This window comes from Cherax quadricarinatus, chromosome 76 (genome assembly GCF_038502225.1).
Source record: "Cherax quadricarinatus isolate ZL_2023a chromosome 76, ASM3850222v1, whole genome shotgun sequence".
Taxonomy (NCBI): Eukaryota; Metazoa; Arthropoda; class Malacostraca; order Decapoda; family Parastacidae; genus Cherax; species Cherax quadricarinatus.
The window spans coordinates 21,572,885-21,600,624 of NC_091367.1; the positions used below are offsets into that span (position 1 = coordinate 21,572,885).

The 27,740-nt window shown below is 41.6% G+C and overlaps 1 protein-coding gene across 1 annotated transcript in view; it reads right to left on the bottom strand.

Moving 5' to 3' along the window:
- LOC128703728 (sodium-independent sulfate anion transporter) overlaps window positions 1-27,740 on the bottom strand; it is a 160,855-nt gene that overhangs the window by 66,729 nt on the left and 66,386 nt on the right. The window contains exon 4 of the mRNA XM_070101367.1: window positions 11,497-11,692. Within this exon, the coding sequence (XP_069957468.1) occupies window positions 11,497-11,692 (196 nt within the window). The remainder of the gene's footprint in view (window positions 1-11,496; window positions 11,693-27,740) is intronic.

Below are 27,740 nucleotides of genomic sequence, written 5' to 3' on the forward strand. Positions count from 1 at the left end.
CAATTTTACGTGGAGCAAGTCATGGTCAACTGTATCAAAAGCTTTACGTAAGTCAATGAAGATCCCCAGTGGGACTTCTTTTTTCTCTATTGCAGTGTATATATGTTCTAGCATGTGTATAATAGCATCATTAGTATTTTTATTAGGCCTGAATCCAAATTGGCAGGGGTTGAGTATGTTTTGGGAGATAAGGTAGGAGTAGATTCGTTTATGAATTAATTTTTCGAAGATTTTTGAGAGAGGGTATAAGTTGGATATTGGCCTATAGTTATTCAACTCTGTTTGGTCTCCTCCTTTGTGGATCGGGGTGACCCTTGCTATTTTGAGTATTGTAGGGAAGGTGGAGGATTCTATGGATTTGATTGGTGATAGCACTTGTGACAGTTTTTTGTATATAAAGGGTGGTAAGGTATTTAAATCTCCTGCCTTGTTTTTTTAGTGCGTTGATAATAAGGGAGACTTCGTATGGGTTAGTCGGAGCTAGGAACAGTGTGTTCGGGTAGTTGCCGGTGAGGTAGTCATTTGGTGGGGTATCTGAGCTTGGGATTTTATTGGCAAGGTTTTGTCCTATAGTGGAGAAGAAATCATTGAGTCTGTTTGCTGTTTCTGTTGGTGGGAGTTGGGGTTCATCTGATTTTGCTAATTTTATTTCGCTATTTCGTGATATCTTTTTTGTTCCCAGAATTTCTGATAGGGTTTTCCAGGTCTTTTTCGTATCACCTCGTAAGTTGGATAATCTGTTCTCATAATACAATTTTTTTGCCCTTCTTATCAGGCTGGTTAGGATTGACGAGTAACGTTTTGTTTGGTCTCTGGTTATGTGACCCATTCTGTACTGTTTTTCATATTGGTGTTTTGTATTTATGGATTTGAGAATGCTGGGTGTTAGCCAGGGACTGTTCAGTCTCTTAGCTGTCATCTGTTTAGTTTTTTTAGGGCAGTGCTTGTTATAGAGGTATTGGGTCTTTTTTAGAAAATTATTAATACATTCGTCAATATCTGTATAGATTTCTAGCTCAGTGTGCCAATCAATGTTTGCTACTGCTGTTGTGAAGTTATTAATGGCTGCCTCATTGTGAAGTCTGAAGGTGACTTTAGTAGTGTCTTGGGGTAGTTTACCAAGAGTTGTTATGAGGAAAGTAGGGTAGCGGTCTGTGGTATTATCTGTAATTATGCCTGATTTTAAAGGGGATATGGTGTTGGTCCAGATGTGGTCAAGTAGGGAAACACTAGTCTCTGAAACTCTTGTAGGTTTTGTTACTGTTGGTAGCAACATACAGTTACTCATTGTGTTTGTGAATTCATTAACGTGTGGGTCCTGGTCTTGCAGGAGATTTATATTGAAGTCACCTGAGAGTAGTAAGTGATCTTTGTTCATGCGTGCATCAGTTATCATACTTCCTAGGTTTTGACTAAATTGGCTAATGTTTGACTGTGGAACTCTGTAGATGTTTATCAATGTGAGAGGCTTTTGTAGGTATTTGGATTTGAATTTAGCTATTATATATTCCCCATGTTCATCCCTTGTGCAAGTATTAGTGATACATTCTAGTTGGTCTGAGTAGTATATGGCTGTGCCACCCCCTTGTTGGTCTGGCCTACAGTTGTGTATGGCTGTGTAACCAGGAATGGCATAGACATCTGTACTATCAGGCTTTAGCAAGGTTTCAGTTAGTGTAATGATGGACATATTGGCATGTAAGGAATTTAGTAATGCTATGAGGTCATCGTAATGCTTGCTTAAAGATCTGATATTGTAGTTAAAGATAGTTATGTTGTTGTTGCCACTGAGAAGTGCCTTTGATTGTTCTGCTGTGTAGTAATTACAGTAACTGTTTGATTCATTTAAGTCATTAAATAAGAGGTTGGTATCAGGATCAATGCTTGTAATCATAAGATTTGTAGTGAATCTATAGTTAGAATTAAGTATAAAACAAAGTAAATAGTCTTAAGCTAAAAAATAGCACCTGAATTATTTAACAAATGTAAAATAATGAGCTAAGGTAGTTTTTTTTTTTTTTTTTTTTAAGCTAAAATAAAGGAGACAATATAAAAGGGACTAATACAAATAAAGTGATGATCAAATAATGGAGCTTGGGAATATGATAGTAGGTAGTACTATAAAGGTAATTTCTTAAAGTTAGAATTATTTTTTTTTTTTTTTATTATCACACTGGCCGATTCCCACCAAGGCAGGGTGGCCCGAAAAAGAAAAACTTTCACCATCATTCACTCCATCACTGTCTTGCCAGAAGGGTGCTTTACACTACAGTTTTTAAACTGCAACATTAACACCCCTCCTTCAGAGTGCAGGCACTGTACTTCCCATCTCCAGGACTCAAGTCCGGCCTGCCGGTTTCCCTGAATCCCTTCATAAATGTTACTTTGCTCACACTCCAACAGCACGTCAAGTATTAAAAACCATTCGTCTCCATTCACTCCTATCAAACACGCTCATGCATGCCTCCTGGAAGTCCAAGCCCCTCGCACACAAAACCTCCTTTACCCCCTCCCTCCAACCTTTCCTAGGCCGACCCCTACCCCGCCTTCCTTCCACTACAGACTGATACACTCTTGAAGTCATTCTGTTTCGCTCCATTCTCTCTACATGTCCGAACCACCTCAACAACCCTTCCTCAGCCCTCTGGACAACAGTTTTGGTAATCCCGCACCTCCTCCTAACTTCCAAACTACGAATTCTCTGCATTATATTCACACCACACATTGCCCTCAGACATGACATCTCCACTGCCTCCAGCCTTCTCCTCGCTGCAACATTCATCACCCACGCTTCACACCCATATAAGAGCGTTGGTAAAACTATACTCTCATACATTCCCCTCTTTGCCTCCAAGGACAAAGTTCTTTGTCTCCACAGACTCCTAAGTGCACCACTCACTCTTTTTCCCTCATCAATTCTATGATTCACCTCATCTTTCATAGACCCATCCGCTGACACGTCCACTCCCAAATATCTGAATACGTTCACCTCCTCCATACTCTCTCCCTCCAATCTGATATTCAATCTTTCATCACCTAATCTTTTTGTTATCCTCATAACCTTACTCTTTCCTGTATTCACCTTTAATTTTCTTCTTTTGCACACCCTACCAAATTCATCCACCAATCTCTGCAACTTCTCTTCAGAATCTCCCAAGAGCACAGTGTCATCAGCAAAGAGCAGCTGTGACAACTCCCACTTTGTGTGTGATTCTTTATCTTTTAACTCCACGCCTCTTGCCAAGACCCTCGCATTTACTTCTCTTACAACCCCATCTATAAATATATTAAACAACCACGGTGACATCACACATCCTTGTCTAAGGCCTACTTTTACTGGGAAAAAATTTCCCTCTTTCCTACATACTCTAACTTGAGCCTCACTATCCTCGTAAAAACTCTTCACTGCTTTCAGTAACCTACCTCCTACACCATACACTTGCAACATCTGCCACATTGCCCCCCTATCCACCCTGTCATACGCCTTTTCCAAATCCATAAATGCCACAAAGACCTCTTTAGCCTTATCTAAATACTGTTCACTTATATGTTTCACTGTAAACACCTGGTCCACACACCCCCTACCTTTCCTAAAGCCTCCTTGTTCATCTGCTATCCTATTCTCCGTCTTACTCTTAATTCTTTCAATTATAACTCTACCATACACTTTACCAGGTACACTCAACAGACTTATCCCCCTATAATTTTTGCACTCTCTTTTATCCCCTTTGCCTTTATACAAAGGAACTATGCATGCTCTCTGCCAATCCCTAGGTACCTTACCCTCTTCCATACATTTATTAAATAATTGCACCAACCACTCCAAAACTATATCCCCACCTGCTTTTAACATTTCTATTTTTATCCCATCAATCCCGGCTGCCTTACCCCCTTTCATTTTACCTACTGCCTGACGAACTTCCCCCACACTCACAACTGGCTCTTCCTCACTCCTACAAGATGTTATTCCTCCTTGCCCTATACACGAAATCACAGCTTCCCTATCTTCATCAACATTTAACAATTCCTCAAAATATTCCCTCCATCTTCCCAATACCTCTAACTCTCCATTTAATAACTCTCCTCTCCTATTTTTAACTGACAAATCCATTTGTTCTCTAGGCTTTCTTAACTTGTTAATCTCACTCCAAAACTTTTTCTTATTTTCAACAAAATTTGTTGATAACATCTCACCCACTCTCTCATTTGCTCTCTTTTTACATTGCTTCACCACTCTCTTAACCTCTCTCTTTTTCTCCATATACTCTTCCCTCCTTGCATCACTTCTACTTTGTAAAACCTTCTCATATGCTAACTTTTTCTCCCTTACTACTCTCTTTACATCATCATTCCACCAATCGCTCCTCTTCCCTCCTGCACCCACTTTCCTGTAACCAAAGTATAAAATTATAATATAAAAGGGACTAATATAGGTTGTGGTGAACAATAAAGTGGTAATCAAATAAATGAGCTTTGGAATATAATGGCAAAATTGTGAACTTATTCTACTTTAGCACCTGAGAATAGCAACAGGAGACAAATTGTCAAAATTAACAAAACGGAATCAGAACCCTTGCCGAGAGCATGTGGAGTTCCCCAAGGTAGTATTCTGGGTCCTTTATTATTTTTATGCTATGTCAATGACATGCCTATCAGTCTCAAGTGCAAACTCCTACTGTATGCAGATGACAGTGCTCTGTTAGTGTCAGGTAAAGACCCACAGGATATAGCTAATGTTTTAACACTTTCAATTCAATTCAAAGTTTATTCTCTATAAGGATTACAATGCTGAGTTTACAGAATTTGGTTATTGTGTGGTTCACATGTAGTTAAATAATGATTACAGAGTGTACCACTAGAACACCTAGCATGGCTAGGCATTTCGGGCAGACTTAGTTTAATTCTTAATTTTAAAATATTACAAATTATGTGGAAAGTTGGTATTATGGCTAAGTGACTAAATACTAGTTTGTGAGTTTAGCAATGTGAATGCTTTTGTTTTGGCACAGTACATAGTTTCAGTATTCAGTATTGGAGTATCACAGGATTCATTATTTTAAGATTGAGGTTAATATTTCTGTTTATGGTCAAATGGGTGAGTGAGTGTAAGTGCGAACCACCAGGTGGTATTCGTGTAGTTAGTTGATGGGGTGTATCAGGGAGATAAGATGTTTTCTAATGGTAGTTTTGAAGGTGATGAATGTGTCTGCAGTTCTAGAGTTCTCAGGTAGGGTGTTCCAGATTTTAGGGCCTTTGAAATACATTGAATTTTCGTAAAGGTTTAGTCGGACACGGGGAATGTCGTAGAGATGTTTGTGTCTGGTGTTATGCCTGTGGGTTCTGTCACAACTGTCAAGAAAGCATTTTAGGTCAAGGTTGATATTGGAGTTTAAGATTATAGATGTAGATTGCACAGTAGTAAGTGTGGATGTACTGAACAGGGAGTAAGTTTAGATCCATGAAGAGTGGGGGGGTGTGTTGCCAGGGATGGGATTTAGTGATTATTCTTACTGCAGCTTTTTGTTGGGTTATTATTGGCTTTAGGTGTGTTGCTGCAGTTGATCCCCAAGTACAAATAGCATAGGTGAGGTATGGATAAATAAGTGAGTGGTATAGTGTGAGAAGGGCATTTTCGGCACGTAGTATCGTATCTTGGAGAGGATCCCAACCGTTTTGGATACTTTTTTGGTTATGTGTTGGATATGGGTGCTGAAATTCAGGTTGTTGTCAAGGCATAGGCCTAGGAATTTGCCCTCATTATGTCTGGTAATTAGAGTGTTGTCGATCAGCTCCTCGTTAACAGTGGTGTTGAGGGTGGCAAGATTAGGGTGAGAGATGACATAAGTAGTGTCGTCAGCAAAGAGAATGGGTTTCAGGTGTTGGGATACGTTTGGAAGATCATTAATGTATATGAGGAAGAGCAGGGGACCAAGAACACTTCCCTGGGGAACTCCAGTATTAAGTGGCCGTGTTGTTGATGCTGTGTCTTTAATGGTGACATACTGATACCTATTAGTAAGGTAAGATTTGAAATAAGCAAGCGCATGGTCTCTTATACCGTATTGGTCAATTTTGTGGAGTAGGATGTCGTGGTCTACTGTGTCAAAAGCTTTTCTTAGGTCAATAAAAATTCCTAGTGGATATTCCTTATTTTCCAATGCTGTGTAAAGCAGATCTAGCATTTTTATGATTGCATCATTAGTGCTTTTATTTTTCCTGAATCCAAATTGGCAGGGGTTGAGTATGTTTTGTGCCATAATAAATGAATATAGTCTCCTGTGCACGAGTTTCTCAAAGATTTTGGATAGCAATGGTAAGTTTGATATTGGCCTATAGTTGTTTAAGTCTGTAGGGTCACTACCTTTATGTATTGGTGTAACCCTTGCCATCTTGAGTAATTTCGGGAAGGTGCTAGTTTCTAGTGACTTGTTAAAGAGTAATGAAATAGCATGCGAAAGGACATGGGCCGCTCGCTTGTACAGTAATGGTGGGACATGAGACAGATTCTCTGAGTTATTTTTAAGTGACTTTATAATCTCGGTGACTTCCGTGGGCTCAGTTGGTGCAAGATAGAAGGAATTTGGGAAATTCCCATCTAGGTAGTCCCCGGCATGGGCATTGGTATGTGGGATTTTATTGGCGAGATTAGATCTTATGGTTGAGAAGAAGTCGTTTATCTTGTTAGCTGTGTCAGTGGGATGTAGTGGTGTTTCATTAGGTTTAGTTAGGACAATATTCTTGTTTTTTTTCAGTTTGTGGGTCCCTAGAATCTGAGAGAGTGTTTTCCAGGTCTTTTTTATATCTCCTCTAGTGTCTGTGAATCTACTGGAGTAGTATAGTTGTTTGGCTTTCTTTATTACTTTGGTGAGAACTGATGAATAGTGTTTAAGAATATCTTTGTGTATTAAGCCCTGTCTATATTGCTTTTCATATTGGTGTTTCTTGTCAATGGATTTCAGAATGGTGCTGGTTAGCCATGGGCAACCAAGCCGTTTGTTTGTGATCTGTTTCGTTTTTATAGGACAATGTTTGTTGTATAGTCTAAGTAATTTGTTGAGAGAAATGTCTGTCCAGTTATCAATACCATTGGCCTTGGAGAATTCTGTAGGCCAGTCAACAGTCTCTAGGTCAGCTGTGAACTTCCTTATTGAGGCCTCGTCATGGAGTCTAAATGAGACTTTGTTGTATTCAAGTGATGGTTTACTAATGTTTGTCAGGAGGAAGGTAGGGTAGTGGTCTGTAGTGCTATCTGTGATTATCCCTGATTTAAGGGGGGCTAGTATATTGGTCCATATGTGGTCTATTATGGTTGCACTTGTCTCAGTGAGCCTGGCTGGTTTAGTTATTGTTGGTATGAGAAGTGTGTTGTTCATATTGTTGATGAAATCAGTTACAGGCTGATCATCTAGTAAGCCAAGGTTGATGTTGAAGTCTCCAGCTAAGAGAAGGTGGTACTTATTCATTTGTCTGTTTGTTATTAGTGACTTTAATTTCTCACTGAAATTTGGGATGTTTGTGTGAGGTATCCGGTAAATGGCACCGATTGTTATAGGTGTCTTAAGGTTTTTTACAGTAAAATTAGCAAAAATGTATTCCCCATATTCATCACTAAAGCAAGTGGTGCTAATACAAGATAATTGGTTAGAGTAATAGATTGCAATACCGCCCCCAACTTGGTTTGGTCTGCATTTGTGAATTGCAGTGTATCCTGTTAGAGGGTAGATATCTATTGTGTCCTGCTTAAGCCAGGTCTCAGTGAGAATAATGCAGGAGAAGGGTGTCTTTAGTGATTCAAGGAGTGCCAGGAGGTCATCATAGTGTTTGCTTAAGGACCTGATGTTGTAGTTAAGTACTGATAGACTTTTAGCATTGTTTAGGATAGTGCTGGCTTGTGATGCTGTGTAATAAAGGCAGTTACTTTCCAATAGGTTTTGATTGGGTGTCAGATTATGGAGGTTTAGATCAGGGTCAACGTGATCAATCATCTTCTAGGCTTAAATTATGGTTATTTATATCCTGAGTTGTGTGTTGAGTTCTAGTACTGATATCTGTAGTGGTAGGAAGTTTGGACAAGTATATAGCTAGAGTATTTTGGTCATATAGAGTATAGTCACTACTACACATAATGAAGTTGATGTTGTCTATGTGTTGTGTTGGAATGAACTAAAGTACAACTAGGTATAAACTAGTAATATAAAAATACAAATTAAAAATAGAACAAAACTCTCACTTGCAATTGCACTAAGGTCTAATATAATGACTTTTGTGGAGTCTATGTTTTGAGCTAGAATGAGCTATAGTACAACTAGGTTTAATCTAATAATATAAAAATACAAATTAAAAATAGCACCAGTCTCTCACTAGTAGTTGCACTATGGTCTAATGTAATGAATTTGGTATTGACTATGTAGTGAGCTACAATGAGCTATAGTACAACTGAGTTCAATCTAATAATATAAAAATGGCACAAGACTCTCAATTGTAATTGCACTAAGGAACTGGAGTCCTGCAGCAAATGGTTAGTAGACAACAAACTATCATTACACCTCGGGAAAACTGAAGCCATTCTCTTTGGAACGAAACATAAACTAAGAAGGGTAAATTTTAATGTCCAGCGTAATGGGGAGCCCTCACTTTGCTTTCATCAGTAAAATATCTGGGAATCCCCTTTGACCCATGCATGTCAGGAGAATTGATAGGGAACAATGTAGTAAAGAAAATGAATGTCAGACTGAAGTTCCTATATAGACAAGCACAGTGTGTACTTACTGAGGCTCGCAGGACCCTATGTCTATCCCTTATACAGTGTCATATGGATTATGCTTGCTCTTCATGGTACTCAGCCTTGACAAAAAAAAACAACTGAAAGATAGACTGCAAATCACCCAGAATAAATTTGTGAGATTCATCCTGAGCCTGGGTCCAAGAGAGCATGTAGGCCAGGATGAATTACAGCAGTTGGATATGCTGAATGTTGAAGACAGAGTAAAACAACTGAAGCTAAATCATGTTTATAAAATTGCTCACAGTGTCCAGAATATCTTGCTGCCAATTTTGTCAAGGTTGGGAACCAAAGCAATCATAGTACTAGGGGGAGAGAGCACAACTTTGTAGTAGCCACAGTCAGTGGCCAGGCGTCAAACACCTTTTATTGTACAGCAATATAGGAATGGAACAGACGTCCAGTATTGGGCCCCTACTTAAACAAGATGGGTCCTACACAGATGACAGCAAGGAAATGAGTGAGCTACTCAAGTCCCAATATGACTCAGTTTTTAGCAAGCCGCTAACCAAACTGAGAGTCGAAGATCAAAATGAATTTTTTATGAGAGAGCCACAAAATTTGATTAACACAAGCCTATCCGATGTTATCCTGACGCCAAATGACTTCGAACAGGCGATAAATGACATGCCCATGCACTCTGCCCCAGGGCCAGACTCATGGAACTCTGTGTTCATCAAGAACTGCAAGAAGCCCCTATCACGAGCCTTTTCCATCCTATGGAGAGGGAGCATGGACACGGGGGTCGTCCCACAGTTACTAAAAACAACAGACATAGCCCCACTCCACAAAGGGGGCAGTAAAGCAACAGCAAAGAACTACAGACCAATAGCACTAACATCCCATATCATAAAAATCTTTGAAATGGTCCTAAGAAGCAAGATCACCACCCATCTAGAAACCCATCAGTTACACAAACAGGGCAACATGGGTTTAGAACAGGTCGCTCCTGTCTGTCTCAACTATTGGATCACTACGACAAGGTCCTAAATGCACTAGAAGACAAAAAGAATGCAGATGTAATATATACAGACTTTGCAAAAGCCTTCGACAAGTGTGACCATGGCGTAATAGCGCACAAAATGCGTGCTAAAGGAATAACAGGAAAAGTCGGTCGATGGATCTATAATTTCCTCACTAACAGAACACAGAGAGTAGTCGTCAACAGAGTAAAGTCCGAGGCAGCTACGGTGAAAAGCTCTGTTCCACAAGGCACAGTACTCGCTCCCATCTTGTTCCTCATCCTCATATCCGACATAGACAAGGATGTCAGCCACAGCACCGTGTCTTCCTTTGCAGATGACACCCGAATCTGCATGACAGTGTCTTCCATTGCAGACACTGCAAGGCTCCAGGCGGACATCAACCAAATCTTTCAGTGGGCTGCAGAAAACAATATGAAGTTCAACGATGAGAAATTTCAATTACTCAGATATGGTAAACATGAGGAAATTAAATCTTCATCAGAGTACGAAACAAATTCTGGCCACAAAATAGAGCGAAACACCAACGTCAAAGACCTGGGAGTGATTATGTCGGAGGATCTCACCTTCAAGGACCATAACATTGTATCAATCGCATCTGCTAGAAAAATGACAGGATGGATAATGAGAACCTTCAAAACTAGGGAGGCCAAGCCCATGATGACACTCTTCAGGTCACTTGTTCTATCTAGGCTGGAATATTGCTGCACACTAACAGCACCTTTCAAGGCAGGTGAAATTGCCGACCTAGAAAATGTACAGAGAACTTTCACGGCGCGCATAACGGAGATAAAACACCTCAATTATTGGGAGCGCTTGAGGTTCCTAAACCTGTATTCCCTGGAACGCAGGAGGGAGAGATACATGATTATATACACCTGGAAAATCCTAGAGGGACTAGTACCGAACTTGCACACGAAAATCACTCACTACGAAAGCAAAAGACTTGGCAGACGATGCACCATCCCCCCAATGGAAAGCAGGGGTGTCACTAGCACGTTAAGAGACCATACAATAAGTGTCAGGGGCCCGAGACTGTTCAACTGCCTCCCAGCACACATAAGGGGGATTACCAACAGACCCCTGGCAGTCTTCAAGCTGGCACTGGACAAGCACCTAAAGTCAGTTCCTGATCAGCCGGGCTGTGGCTCGTACGTTGGTTTGCGTGCAGCCAGCAGCAACAGCCTGGTTGATCAGGCTCTGATCCACCAGGAGGCCTGGTCACAGACCGGGCCGCGGGGGCGTTGACCCCCGGAACTCTCTCCAGGTAAACTCCAGGTAAACTGCCCGCACATGTCAAAGCCAGTCAAAGCATGAACCACTTCAAGAAGAGTGCCAAAAGGTGTCTGATGAATGTAGCTACAGAAAGGGACGGGAATGATTTTGTATTTTTTAGCTATCACACGTGTAGATTTTACCTTATTCCTAGTAATGGCCCTCGTGTAGTAGATAGTCTTTTTAGTATGATAATAAGATGTTATCTTCATTATAGAATAAGAAAATATTATAACCTTTATATTATAATAATAAGGTAAAAGGACCCCAATGGAAATAAGTCGATGTCTGACTTTTCTGGATTATCCCAGGTTCTCTACACATATGCTGCTATGTATGATAACCTATGTAACTGTATTTGTGTATACCTGAATAAACTTACTTACATAATCAAGCCGAACCTACTGCATGTAAGACACAGCAACTCTCCCTTGTCTCCAAAGTGAAGGAACGTACCTAAGTTGACGATGCCAGCGACCAGTTCTATGATGCCAGCCATGAAGGCGAGGAGAACAGCATAGTCACCCCCGCCCTGACCGGTATACTGGTACGTCATGAGGGACATGATGGCTGTTGGTCCGATACTGACCTCACTGGTCGACCCCAGCAGGAAGTATACGAAGCAGGGAATGAAGGCAGAGTACAGCCCATACTGTAGCAGAGAGGAAGAGGGAGGGGAAACAGTGTGAGGATGATAGTTAACAAAAGTCGCAGTAGCCAGGCTGACTCAAATAAATAATTCACGAGCTTATAATGGTCCAGGACAGACCAAGCTATTATACACATGCCAGAACATATATACACTGCAATAGAGAAAAAAGAAGTCCAACTGGGGATCTTCATTCACTTACGTAAAGCTTTTGATACAGTTGACCATGACTTGCTCCACGTAAAATTGTCACACTATGGTATAAGAGGGCACTCCCTCAACTACCTCAAGTCATACCTCAGCAACAGAAGCCAATATGTGTACGCAAATGGGGCAAACTCTTCTGCACAACCAATTACAGTTGGTGTCCCACAGGGAAGTGTCCTTGGCCCTCTTCTCTTTGTCCTATACATAAATGACCTACCCCTGGCTGCCTTCAAGAGAGAGCTGGACAGATACCTAAAGTCAGTGCCGGATCAGCCGGGCTGTGGCTCGTACGTTGGACTGCGTGCGGCCAGCAGTAACAGCCTAGTTGATGAGGCCCTGATCCATCGGGAGGCCTGGTCATGGACCGGGCCGCGGGGGCGTTGATCCCCGGAATAACCTCCAGGTAACCTCCAGGTACCAAATGCTTCGCAATTACTCAAACCCACACTATTTGCAGATGACACTACATACGTCTTCTCCCACCCGAGCCCAGTCACGCTAGCCAATACTGTAAATACCGAATTACAGAAAATATCTACCTGGATGAGGACTAACAAACTTACACTAAACATTGACAAAACCTACTTCATTCAGTTTGGTAACAGAGCTACAGATGTCCCTCTTAACATAATGATAAACGGATCACCTATCACAAAGCTAACAGAGGGAAAATTCTTAGGAATCCACCTTGATAATAGAATCAAATTTCATACACATATACAACAAATTTCTAAGAAAATTTCCAAGACTGTAGGCATACTATCGAAGATACGGTACTATGTTCCACAGTCAGCCCTCCTGGCCCTATATCACTCTCTTATTTACCCCTATCTCACCTATGGAATTTGTGCATGGGGCTCAACAACAATTAACCATCTCAGACCACTAATTACCCAGCAAAAGGCTGCAGTTAGAATGATAACAAATTCTCACTACAGGCAGCACACTCCACCAATATTCAATACACTAAACCTACTCACCATACAAAACATCCATACTTATTACTGCACCTATTACATACATAGAACACTTAACTCTGATATTAACCCTCCCCTCAAACATCTCCTTGCCAACCTCAACAGAACACATGACCATAACACAAGGCACAGATCACTCTTTGATGTTCCTCGTGTCCATCTCACACTATGCAAAAACTCAATGCACATAAAAGGCCTTAAAAAGTGGAATTCATTACCTGTAAATATAAAAGAAACACTACCTGTTTATAAATTCAAGTCTCTTCTCAAAGATCACTTACTCACCCAAAACCAAATAAATACTGAATAACTGAACCTTATAAATTGTATATCTTAAATGTTTCTCACAATTATATCACATAAATGTTAAACCTAAAACCCAGTCTAACTTAATTATTTTTTAAATACACTACCTAACAGAATACTTCATACGACTGAATGTACAACAATGCATGCAACCATATGACCTGTCTTTGTAATACTCACTTGTGCTTTATAGTAATCTGTTTACATTAATGTTTTATCACTGATTTCATCATTGCTTAGTTAATCTTAAGTTAATTTTAAGCCAGCCCGTAATGCTATGCATAGTATAAGTGGCTTTGGCATGCTGCTCTTATCTGTATTTTTTTGTACCTCTGTATGTGTGCTCAAATTGTTAATAAATAAATAAATAAAAATAAATAAATAAAAACAGTATTTCATTTTTCGGGTTGTCAGTGAGGACGCGAGAGAGAGGGTAGTGTGGTAGTTGAATTGTTGCCACAGCAGCTCAGGATGTCATAATGGATTGTCAGTAGAGGTTAGATTTTAGATTTTGCCACCGAAGTGGCTAGTTTATTGTGCACCCCACATCCATCCTGTGGACGGTAGCGCAAGAGCATATGGATACACAAAAGGCCTAGGATCTAGGCCCCAAAGAGTTAACATGAATACATATGGATTTATATCTACATATCTGTAGTTCACTTATCTGTTACAAGCAAATTTAGGAAATTTGCTTAGTATACCTGGTATCTTATTTTCATTAATAAGATATCTTGACATGTCACGTAGGTTATTATACTGTCTATCTCTGTATTCCTCAATAAGTGGACAATTAAGCAAATAGTGTTCAAGACAGTGACCATATGCCTGATCACATAATTTACATTTAGTTTGATCATCATCTGTGTGTCTCCCAAACTGCCAGAAGAACTTGTAACTAAGCCTAAGCCTGGCCACTACAACATCAGTCAGTCTGTTCACATTGCGAGTTGCTCCATAAACATACTTATCTATGTTCATGTTATCATAGTGGGTTATAGATCTACTCAGGCTTCTAACTGTGAAAATTTTGTCTGGACTGCCTCCAAGTGAGTCGCCTACCCTGGCAAGCTCTGTTGACACCGAGCTCTGAGGTCGGTACCTCAGCCTCACAAGTGGCTTATTGGACAGATTTTCATAAATGACTGATGTTGCAAGAAACCTCGCCTGCATGCACGTTTAAAGGGCTAACTTACTTGGTGTTGCAGCATATATCCTGATCTTCAACCTCCCTAAGCTTAGCCCCTTTGGACTTCCCCTCAGAAATCACGTGCAACCGGGAGCCTTAATTCCTGCAATATTCAATCGATATTAGTGACCTGCCTGCACCTCAGAAATTCCTGTATCCAAGAGGGTGTGTATCCCCTAGTATAACTATGCAGGAACGGACACTAGCTCCTAGGTAGACAAGAGACAAAGAACGTACTATACTAGTCATGAACTGCCGGCTGCACAAAGGCCACAGCTCAACTCACTCGCAATTTTCCCCAGACACTGGCCAGAATCTTTAAGAAAAAGTGGAGGTCTTGTCTTACTGTATGGGCCTGACAGAGGAGGACATCTATGGTACATCGAGGTGCCTCCACCAGATTTCCCCAGGTCTCATATGTGAAGACACGTGGGGGGCGCCGTCTGCTGATCACGGCATGTGTTGTCCAGATGATGTCTGGTCATAGAAGAAAGCACTGCAGTCTCGAAACCCTGTGCCCCAGCATTCAAACTTGAGCTGCCAGTTCTCCCTGGCTAATATAACCTAGTGTTTGCCTACATTATCGGCCTATTACTACCTATGTTAAGGTCTTAGGTCTACATTATTATTATCTACAGTTGCCTCAATAATCCTAATATTAGTGTACTAACAGTATAAACTACCTACTTCTTCCCTGAAGGGTAAATCTATAAATTAAGTAGTACCTACCATCCACCTACGCCAATCCGGGAGAGTGTGTTTTTGTTTTTGGGTGGGTGCAAGGGCCCTCAAACGGTGTGTTTTTCCCCGTTGGGACTTCTCGAACCTAATAAGTTCCAACATCCTCCCACCGGCAAAGGTAGGCACTAAGTCTAAATCAAGTTCACCTTCCGCGAGCCCCCACGGAGGACCCTGGACACGAGTGCCGTCCGGCCACTCTCGTCGAGCAGACTCCGTCTAACTTCAACTGTCCAGTTTCCCCTGTGTGGACCTCTGGGGGTGTAAACTTGTTGGTTCCAGTGGTCTTAGCACCCTTTCCTTTAACTTTAACATCTTTCATATGTCTAGCCTTGACTGAGTGGCTCTGTACTTTCCCACACAGTGGCCCACATGCCCTATTAGCCTTTTGACCTGGTTCAGCAGGAAATTCAGGTGGAATCCTGCCGCCTATGATGTATCCTACTGGGGATCTGTATAAACCTATTCCTTCCCTAAACGTTCATCGTGTAGACAGGAAGTCATCTATCTGATTGGCTCCCACCAGGATACCTACATTTCTGACTGTGTCAGTGGTAATTCCCTGGTCTGCCAGCTTCACGTCAAGGTCTTTCAATCACTTAGCTGCTGCAGCAAGACCTCTCGCTGTAATTGCCGTGGGTAACGTCTCTACCACCAAGGCTGTAATGTCTCTGTGATGTCCACCTAATTTGACTGTGACATCCACCACATCATAAGATCTAGGTGGGGCCTGACTTATAGCCCCTCCCAACATCATACTAACTTTCCTTGTGGCCTTCAACTTTAATTTAGCCACCAACTTCTTTGTTATCAAGGATACTTGTGCTCATGGGTCAAAGAATAATCGGATTGTTTCGGACCTGTGCCCATTCACAACCTTTGCCATGACTGTAGGTAGGGCAGCACCTCCGTGATTCTCACTCGGATTAGAGACTTCACTCCCACTAATCACGCTGGCTACCACTTCAGGCTCAGACTCACTTTCTATCTCTACCTGAGGGATATCCCTACTAGCCTGGGGTTCCCTTAAATTATTGGGACATAGTGCAGTATGGTGCTTACCTTTGCAACAGACTCGACACTCACTGAGCTGGGTGCCACAGTCTCTCGCGAAGTGTTCCCCACAACACTTGAAGCAGAGTCTCAACTCCTTTAGTCTCTGTTGCCTACTGCTCAGTGCTATATACTCCGAGCAACTCGTGCTAGCTTGTTTGCCTTCGCAGAACACGCATATTCTGGCATGCGTGCCTCTGAGGTTCTGCTTAGAGGTTCTTACCTTAGAAACTTTTTTACCATAGTACACTCCAACGTTAGTCGCATGAGCTTTAGACTGATCTCTCGAGATCTTTGAGTAACTGTCTGGGTTTTTATGTGGTGATGGTGGTGACTGTTCTCTCACACCTATACTCAAATGAGAAACGAGATCTCCCAACCCCTCAACAATTTGTTGTATCGTAAACCTATTCGTCCGATATTTTAAGTGTAACTCATGCACTGTAGTGCTAGCCAGTTTCCTCTGAATCACCTGGCTAAGGACCCATTCTGAATCATCCTCATCATGCAAATCTCTGAAACAATTTGTCAAGCTCATTATTTCAATAAGGAACTTCTCTAGGCTTCGACGGTCATGTCGGCAAGCCTCTAGATCCAACAACCGATAAAGTATGGCCACTTTTATCTCTTCAGTGTTGCCAAACATGTCTTCTAATTGGTCCTTGGCATGTTGGTAATTAGTGTCAGTAATCTGGTAGTGCCAGACCAAGTCTAAGGCTTTACCCTTGAGCTGTGACCGCAAATGCTGCAATTTGACGGCATCTGACAAATCGCCCCTGTCATATATCTGGGCTTCAAACTGATCCCAGAAAGCAGTGTACTCAGTTAGGGTTCCGTCAAATGTCGGTAAATTCAACTGGGGCAACCTGGGAAACATATTGACAGGTGTGTGGCTGTTTGGGGTACCTGCGGTGTTCGACACCACCCTTGGAATACTAGCCTTTAATGTACTTAACTTATCTTTGTACGTATTCATCTCCTGTTGACAATCTACATCATCCTCAGTGAATTCGTCCTGAGCCTGCCGAAGACTATCCTGGGATTCATCATCCTCAATAGCCCGTAGCTCATATGCTGAGAATGCTTGTTCGTAGGCTTCCCATTTTTCCCCCAAATGCTTCAAGCAGTCTTGCAAATCATCGCAGTCTACTTTACTGCGTTGGCAAGTAGCCTTGCACCTGTTGCACGTTCTGTTCAGATGCCCTTTGTAAGCCGCCACTGATCGTTTTAATTTTGCTAACACTGAATCACACTTCTGAACTCCCATCTGCCATTGTCGAGGTTTAATGAGGAGTGTGACACTAATTGTACTTTACTCAGTCCACCCCACAGCATGTCACAGTGTTGAGCAAGAATGAACGAGTCTCAAGGCTCCTCAACAAGTTTAACGATTCCCTTTGTTATATTGACTCTACTCTGACTTAAAATGTACACTGTTAGCTCTCAAATCCCAATCAAAATGTGTATCGATGTGAAAGCTTAACCTAGCACTTTCCTGTACAATGCCAGCAAATGATTACATGACTTAACCTAGTCTCAGGTACAATTCACAAATCCCACATTAAAAATGAATCAAAGACAATGAAAATCACACAATAAAAATGCAGTATACAAATTAAAATCACTTGGTTAGCACAAATAAATTCAACAATTCAACTTGTGAAACAGTAAATGAATAATGTATGTAGCCAGCTTGGCCTAACTGTGCCCAGCTTACTCAGTCTAGCGTGGATGGTTGGATAAGGTAAATCCTAACCTAACTAGGAGGCCTGGTCACAGACCGGGCCGCGGGGGCGTTGACCCCCGGAACTCTCTCCAGGTAAACTACAGGTAAACTAGTGTGCTAGCTTAAACCTGGCTTTAGAACTCCCTGTAAATAATAACTAGGTAAAATCTGTCTTAGCTACTATAACTGTTGTAAATATTGCACAAGCCTAGCCTAACTGTGGCTACCTTGCAAATCCACTGTAAGTAATTAACACACAAGTCTCCTACTCTGGATTACTTGTAATCACTGTAAATAATTAAATTCACAAGCTTCTCTAGCCTACCTGGCCTGCCTGTAAATTACTGCAAATAACATCTTCTATGTATAGTCAGCTTGGCCTAGCCTCTGTGTAACTCTAGGCTTAGGTGTACTAACTTAACCTAACTCTTAAACTGGTTCCTAACTGTGGCCTAGCTATGTTAATTTTAACCTAGCTATTCCACATCCGGTTCAAAGGACCACTTGTGAAAATTTTGTGTGGACTGCCTCCAAGTGAGTCGCCTACCCTGGCAAGCTCTGTTGAAACACCGAGCACTGAGGTCGGTACCTCAGCCTCACAAGTGGCTTATAGGACAGAATTCATAAATGACTGATGTTGCAAGAAACCTTGCCTGCATGCACGTTTAAAGGGCTAACTTACTTGGTGTTGCAGCATATATCCTGATCTTCAACCTCCCTAAGCTTAGCCCCTTTGGACTTCCCCTCAGAAACCACGTGCAACTGGGAGCCTTAATTCCTGCAATATTCAATCGATATTAGTGACCTGCCTGCACCTCAGAAATTCCTGTATCCAAGAGGGTGTGTATCCCCTAGTATAACTATGCAGGAATGGACACTAGCTTCTAGGTAGACAAGAGACAAAGTATGTACTGGTCATGAACTGCCGGCTGCACAAAGGCCACAGCTCAACTCACTCGCAGTTTTCCCCAAACGCTGGCCAGAATCTTTAAGAAAAAATGGAGGTCTTGTCTTACTGTATGGGCCTGACGGAGGAGGATATCTACAGTACGTCGAGGTGCCTCCACCAGATTTCCCCAGGTCTCATATGTGAAGACACGTGGGGGGCGCCGTCTGCTGACCACGGCACGTGTTGTCCAGATGATGTCTGGTCATAGAAAAAAGCACGGCGGTCTCGAAACCCCGTGCCCCAGCATTCAAACTTGAGCTGCCAGTTCTCCCTGGCTAACATAATCTAGTGTTTGCCTACATTATCGGCCTATTACTACCTATGTTAAGGTCTTAGGTCTACATTATTATCTACAGTTGCCTCAGTTGCCGGATCAGCCGGGCTGTGGCTCGTATGTTGGTTTGCGTGCAGCCAGCAGCAACAGCCTGGTTGATCAGGCTCTGATCCACCAGGAGGCCTGGTCTCAGACCGGGCCGCGGGGGCGTTGACCCCCGGAACTCTCTCCAGGTAAACTCCAGGCAATAATCCTAATATTAGTGTACTAACAGTATAAACTACCTACTTCTTCCCTGAAGGGTAAATCTATAAATTAAGTAGTACCTACCATCCACCTACGGCAATCCGGGAGTGTGTGTTTTTGTTTTTGGGTGGGTGTAAGGGCCCTCGAACGGTGTGTTTTTCCCCGTTGGGACTTCTCGGACCGAATAAGTTCCAGCACTAACTGCATTCCTATAACAATCATTTTCATTATTTACTTCTCTCCTATTATTATTCCTAATGCTAGACACAGTTATATCAAAGTTATATTCTACATTCTCCTTCTGGGTACTCTTCTTGGCTAACATATCAACTTTATCATGAAGGAGTAATCCAATATGTGATGGGATCCATGGCAACTGTACATTAATTCCTTTGTCCCTGATTTTTGAGAATCTATAACTGGCTTCTCCAATGAGCATGTTATTGGAGTATATGAGTCAAGAGCCTTCAATGGTGACATAGAATCAGTAATGATGATAGGGTCAAGTTCAGTGTCATAGGTTAGCTTTAGCGCCATTAGGATTGCAAACAATTCAGTTTGCAGTGTAGACACCCGGTTGTTAATTCTTATGCCTAACTCAACAAATTTATTATCGTTCTTGACTAGGGAGGTGGCAACAAGAGCAGATGCAGCCCTGCCAGAAGACTCCTGTTTAGATCCATCAGTGTATATAACTTGTGATAACTTATTACTACCAGCTAGGCGAGAAATTTCTTCTTGAGCAGTTGCTTTAACAAGTGATTTAAGGAAGGGATTACTAGCAATGAGCTTCTTGGGAGGGACTTGCAGGCATGTGATATTAAATGAACACATCTTCCATGGAGGGGTGAAATGCTCTTGTTGTCTACAGTGATACAGTTCATGCCGGTTATAAAACTTAATGCAATTGCACGTTTTCACAATCCATTTAGATCTGTGTGTATTTACCTCTAGACACTTGGTAAGATTCATTGTAACAGAGTCTGGTTCATTTTTCAACATTCTAATACCAAGTACAGTGTTAATCTCAACAATCCTATCATTGATACTAGAAATACCAAGCTCCTTTCCTCATGTAGATCTGGGACAGCCAAGAATAGTCCTGAGAGCTTCATTTTGCATTAACTCCAAGGGTCGGAGAGAACTTTCCATAGCTAATATCAACATAACATAAGAACATAAGAAAGAAGAAACACTGCAACAGGTCTACTGACTCATGCAGAGTAGGTCCATGCCCCCTCCCCACGGGATTAGCCCAATGACACACACTCCCCAGATTAGCCCAATGACCTACCCAGTCTGGCCACCTCTACTCAGGGAAGGAGCACAGCACCAGACCCAGCAGCACAAGCTAGTCAGGTCTAACTCACACCCACCCACACCCACTCATGTATTTATCTAACCTATTTTTAAAACTACGCAACGTTTTAGCCTGAATAACTGTACTCGGGAGTTTGTTCCACTCATCCACAACTCTATTACCAAACCAGTGCTTTCCTGTATCCTTTCTGAATCTGATTTTTTCCAACTTGAAACCATTGCTGCGAGTCCTGTCTTGGCTGGAAATTTTCAGCACGCTATTTACACCCCCTTTATTTATTCCTGTTTTCCATTTATACACCTCGATCATATCCCCCTAATTCTATGCCTTTCGAGAGAAAGCAGATTCAGGGCCCTCATCCTATCCTCATAGGGAAGATTTCTGTTACATGGGATCACCTATGTCATCCTCCTCTGTACGTTTTCCAGAGCATTTATATCCATTCTGTAATATGGTGACCAGAACTGAGCAGCATAGTCTACATGAAGCCTAACGAAGGATATATAGAGTTAAAGAACAACCTGAGGACTTTATTATTTATATTTCTAGATATGAAGCCAAGAATTCTGTTAGCTTTATTGCGAACACTAATGCTCTGTTGTCTTGGTTTTAGATTACTGCTAACCAGAACTCTTAAATCCTTTTTGCAATCAGTAGTATTAAGATCTACATTACAGTGGACCCTCGCCTAACGAACACATCGCATAACGTTAAATCCGCCTAGTGAAACATTTTAACGCAAAAATTTTGCCTCGGCTAGCACTAAAAAACTCGTTCTACACGATTCGTTCCGTTCGAGATACGTCCACGTGTGGCCTGAGCGTGCCTCACTTGTCCCGAGGGTGTCAGTGTTTACAAGCCAGCCACCACGGTTGCATCCAAACATACAATCGGAACATTTCATATCACAGCGTTTTTAGTGATTGCACCTGCAAAATAAGTGACCATGGGCCCCAAGAAAGTTTCTAGTGCCACCCCTACAGCAAAAAGGGTGAGAATTACTATGGATATGAAGAAAGAGATCATTGCTAAGTATGAAAGTGGAGTGCGTGTCTCCAAGCTGGCCAGGTTGTACTCAAAACCCCAATCAACCATCGCTACTAATGTGGCCAAGAAAACGGCAATCAAGGAAGCTGTTCTTGAAAAATGTGCAACTTTGTTTTCGAAACAGAGATTGCAAGTGATAGAAGATGCTGAGAGACTGTTATTGGTGTGGATAAACAAAAAACAGATAGCAGAAGATAGCATCTCTCAAGCGATCATATGTGAAAATGCTAGGAAGTTGCATGACGATTTAATTAGAAAAATACCTGCAACTAGTGGTGATGTGAGTGAATTTAATGCCAGCAAAGGTTGGTTTGAGAGATTTAAGAAGCGTAGTGGCATACATAGTGCGATAAGGCATGGTGAGGCTGCCAGTTCGGACCAAAAAGCAGCTGAAAAATATGTGAAGGAATTCAAGGAGTACATAGACAGTGAAGAATTGGAACCTGAACACGTGTTTAATTGTGACGAAACAGGCCTGTTTTGGAAGAAAATGCCAAGCAGGACCTACATTACCCAGGAAGAAAAGGCACTCCCAGGGCATAAGCCTATGAAAGACAGGCTTACTCTGTTGATGTGAGCTAATGCTAGTGGTGATTGCAACGTGAAGCCTTTATTGGTGTATCACTCTGAAACTCCCAGTGTGTGTTCAGGAAAAACAATGTCCTCAAGGTTAATTTGTGTGTGATGTGGAGGGCAAACAGTAAGGCATGGGTCACTAGAGACCTTTTCTATAACTGGTTACACCATGCATTTGCCCCCACTGTGAAAAATTACCTCCTGGAAAAGAAATTGGACCTTAAGTGCCTCCTGGTATTAGACAGTGCTCCTGGTCATCCTTCAGACGTGGCAGAGCGACTTTCTGGGGACATGAGCTTCATTAAGGTCAAGTTTTTGTCTCCTAATACCACTCCTCTCCTGCAGCCCATGGACCAGCAGGTCATTGCAAACTTCAAAAAACTCTACACAAAAGCTATGTTTGAAAGGTGCTTTGTAGTGACCTCAGAAACTCAATTGACTAAGAGAGTTTTGGAGAGATCACTTTAGCATCCTCAACTGGGTAAACATTATAGGTAAGGCTTGGGATGAAGTGACTAAGAGGACCTTGAACTCTGCTTGGAAGAAACTGTGGCCAGAATGTGAAGACAAAAGGGATTTTGAAGGATTTGAGGCTAACCCTGAGAAGCCTATGCCAGTTGTGGAATCAATTGTGGCATTGGGGAAGTCCTTGGGGTTGGAGGTTAGTGGGGAGGATGTGGAAGAGTTGGTGGAGGAGGACAATGAAGAACTAACCACTGATGAGCTGCAAGATCATCGTCAACAGCAAGAGGCCAGACCTGAGGAATTTACTCCAGAGGAGGGGATAGAGAAATGAGGAAGTTGCCTACTTCAAAGATTAAGGAAATGTGTGCAATGTGGCTTAAAGTGCAAGCCTTTTTTGATGAAAATCACCCTCACACAGCTATTGCAAGCCATGCTGGTGACTATTACACTGACAATGTTGTGAAACACTTTAGGAATGTCATAAAGGAACGGGAGGTACAGGCCTCTATGGACAGATATGTTGTGCGACAGAGGTCCAGTGACTCTCAAGCTGGTCCTAGTGGCATTAAAAGAAGAATGGAAGTAACCCCGGAAAAGGACTTGGCACCTCAAGTCCTAATGGAAGGGATTCCCCTTCTCAACATTAACACCATCCACACACTCCCCTCCTCCCATCCTATCAGTCATCACCAGATCTTCAATAAAGGTAAGTGTCATGTAATTGTACATGTCTTCTTCAGTTTGTGTGTATAACGGATAACGGAGATAAAACACCTCAATTATTGGGAGCGCTTGAGGTTCCTAAACCTGTATTCCCTGGAACGCAGGAGGGAGAGATACATGATTATATACACCTGGAAAATCCTAGAGGGACTAGTACCGAACTTGCACACGAAAATCACCCACTACGAAAGCAAAAGACTTGGCAGACGATGCACCATCCCCCCAATGAAAAGCAGGGGTGTCACTAGCACGTTAAGAGACCATACAATAAGTGTCAGGGGCCCGAGACTGTTCAACTGCCTCCCAGCACACATAAGGGGGATTACCAACAGACCCCTGGCAGTCTTCAAGCTGGCACTGGACAAGCACCTAAAGTCAGTTCCGGATCAGCCGGGCTGTGGCTCGTATGTTGGTTTGCGTGCAGCCAGCAGCAACAGCCTGGTTGATCAGGCTCTGATCCACCAGGAGGCCTGGTCTCAGACCGGGCCGCGGGGGCGTTGACCCCCGGAACTCTCTCCAGGTAAACTCCAGGTAAAAAATTTTTTTTTCATACTTTGGGGTGTCAGGAACGGATTAATTTTATTTCCATTATTTCTTATGGGGAAAATTAATTTTTGCTCACGATAATTTCGCCTAACGTTGAGCTCTCAGGAACGGATTAATATCGTTAGGCAAGGGTCCACTGTATTTAGTTTATATGTGGCATGATTATTTAACTGTCCAACATTTAGAACTTTGCATTTGTCAATATTAAACTGCATCTGCCACTTCTCCGACCATTGCCTCAGTCTATTCAACTTCTGTGTCCTCAATACATAGTCAATACCAAATTCACTATATTAGACCATAGTGCAATTACTAGTGAGAGACAGGTGCTATTTTTAATTTGTATTTTTATATTATTAGATTAAATTCAGTTGTACCATAGCTCATTCTAACTCAATACATAGTCAATACCAAATTCACTATATTAGACCATAGTGCAATTACTAGTGAGAGACGGGTGCTATTTTTAATTTGTATTTTTATATTATTAGATTAAATTCAGTTGTACCATAGCTCATTCTAACTCAATACATAGTCAATACCAAATTCATTATATTAGACCATAGTGCAACTACTAGTGAGAGACTGGTGCTATTTTTAATTTGTATTTTTATATTATTAGATTAAACCTAGTTGTACTATAGCTCATTCTAGCTCAAAACATAGACTCCACAAAAGTCATTATATTAGACCTTAGTGCAATTACAAGTGAGAGTCTTGTTCTATTTTTAATTTGTATTTTTATGTTACTAGTTTATACCTAGTTGTACTTTAGTTCATTCCAGCACAACACATAGACAACATCAACTTCATTATGTGTAGTAGTGACTATACTCTACATGACCAAAATACTCTAGCTATACACTTGTCCAAACTTCCTACCACTACAGATATCAGTACTAGAACTCAACACACAACTCATGATATAAATAACCATAATTTAAACCTAGAAGATGATTGATCACGTTGACCCTGATCTAAACCTCCATAATCTGACACCCAATCAAAACCTATTGGAAAGTAACTGCCTTTATTACACAGCATCACAAGCCAGCACTATCCTAAACAATGCTAAAAGTCTATCAGTACTTAACTACAACATCAGGTCCTTAAGCAAACACTATGATGACCTCCTGGCACTCCTTGAATCACTTAAGACACCCTTCTCCTGCATTATTCTCACTGAGACCTGGCTTAAGCAGGACACAATAGATATCTACCCTCTACCAGGATACACAGCAATTCACAACTGCAGACCAAACCAAGTTGGGGTGGTATTGCAATCTATTACTCTAACCAATTATCTTGTATTAGCACCACTTGCTTTAGTGATGAATATGGGGAATACATTTTTGCTAATTTTACTGTAAAAAACCTTAAGACGCCTATAACAATCGGTGCCATTTACCGGATACCTCACACAAACATCCCAAATTTCAGTGAGAAATTAAAGTCACTAATAACAAACAGACAAATGAATAAGCACCACCTTCTCTTAGCCGGAGACTTCAACATCAACCTTGGCTTACTAGATGATCAGCCTGTAACTGATTTCATCAACAATATGAACAACACACTTCTCATACCAACAGTAACTAAACCAACCAGGCTCACTGAGACAAGTGCAACCATAATAGACCACATATGGACCAATATACTAGCCCCCCTTAAATCAGGGATAATCACAGATAGCACTACAGACCACTACCCTACCTTCCTCCTGACTAACATTAGTAAACCACCACTTGAATACAACAAAGTCTCATTTAGACTCCATGACGAGGCCTCAGTAAGGAAGTTCACAGCTGACCTAGAGACTGTTGACTGGCCTACAGAATTCTCCAAGGCCAATGGTATTGATGACTGGACAGACATTTTTCTTAACAAATTACTTAGACTATACAACAAACATTGTCCTATAAAAACAAAACAGATCACAAACAAACGGCTTGGTTGCCCATGGCTAACCAGCACCATTCTGAAATCCATTGACAAGAAACACCAATATGAAAAGCAATATAGACAAGGCTTAATACACAAAGATATTCTTAAACACTATTCATCAGCTCTCACCAAAGTAATAAAGAAACCCAAACAACTATACTACTCCAGTAGATTCACAGACACTAGAGGAGATATAAAAATGACCTGGAAAACACTCTCTCAGATTCTAGGGACCCACAAACTGAGAAAAACCAAGAATATTGTCCTAACTAAACCTAATGAAACACCACTACATCCCACTGACACAGCTAACAAGATAAACGACTTCTTCTCAACCATAGGATCTAATCTCGCCAGTAAAATCCCACATACCAATGCCCATGCCAGGGACTACCTAGATGGGAATTTCCCTAATTCCTTCTATCTTGCACCAACTGAGCCCACGGAAGTCACAGAGATTATAAAGTCACTTAAAAATAACTCGGGGAATCTGTCTCATGTCCCACCATTACTGTACAAGCGAGCGGCCCATGTCCTTTCGCATGCTATTTCATTACTCTTTAACAAGTCACTAGAGACTAGCACCTTCCCGAAACTACTCAAGATGGCAAGGGTTACACCAATACATAAAGGTGGTGACCCTACAGACATAAACAACTATAGGCCAATATCTAACTTACCATTGCTATCCAAAATCTTTGAGAAACTCGTGCACAGGAGACTGTATTCATTTATAACGGCTCAAAACATACTCAACCCCTGCCAATTTGGATTCAGGAAAAATAAAAGCACTAATGATGCAATCATAAAAATGCTAGATCTGCTTTACACAGCATTGGAAAATAAGGAATATCCACTAGGAATTTTTATTGACCTAAGAAAAGCTTTTGACACAGTAGACCACGACATCCTGCTCTACAAACTTGATCATTACGGTATAAGAGGCCATGTGCTTGCTTATTTCAAATCTTACATTACTAATAGGTATCAGTATGTCACCATTAAAGACACAGCATCAGCAACACGGCCACTTGATACTGGAGTTCTGCAGGGAAGTGTCCTTGGTCCCCTGCTCTTCCTCATATACATCAATGACCTTCCAAACGTATCCCAACACCTGAAACCCATTCTCTTTGCTGACGACACGACTTATATCATCTCTCACCCTAATCATGCCACCCTCAACACCACTGTGAATGAGGAGCTGATCAAAATATCGACTTGGATGGCAGCCAATAAACTTACGCTTAACACTGACAAAACCTACTATATTATGTTTGGTAGCAGAGCAGGAGATGCACAAATTAACATTAAGATTGACAACACTCTAATTACCAGAAATAATGGGGGCAAATTCCTAGGCTTATACCTTGACAACAACCTGAATTTCAGCACCCATATCCAGCATATAACCAAAAAAGTATCCAAAACGGTTGGGATCCTCTCCAAGATACGATATTACGTGCCGCAAAATGCCCTTCTCACACTATACCACTCACTTATTTGTCCATACCTCACCTATGCTATTTGTGCTTGGGGATCAACTGCAGCAACACACCTAAAGCCAATAATAACCCAACAAAAAGCTGCAGTAAGAATAATCACTAAATCCCATCCCTGGCAACACACCCCTCCCCCACTCTTCATAGACCTAAACTTACTCCCTGTTCAGTACATCCACACGGCCTTAAACTCTAATATCAACCTTGACCTAAAACGCTTTCTTGATAGTTGTGACAGAACCCACAGGCATAACACCAGACA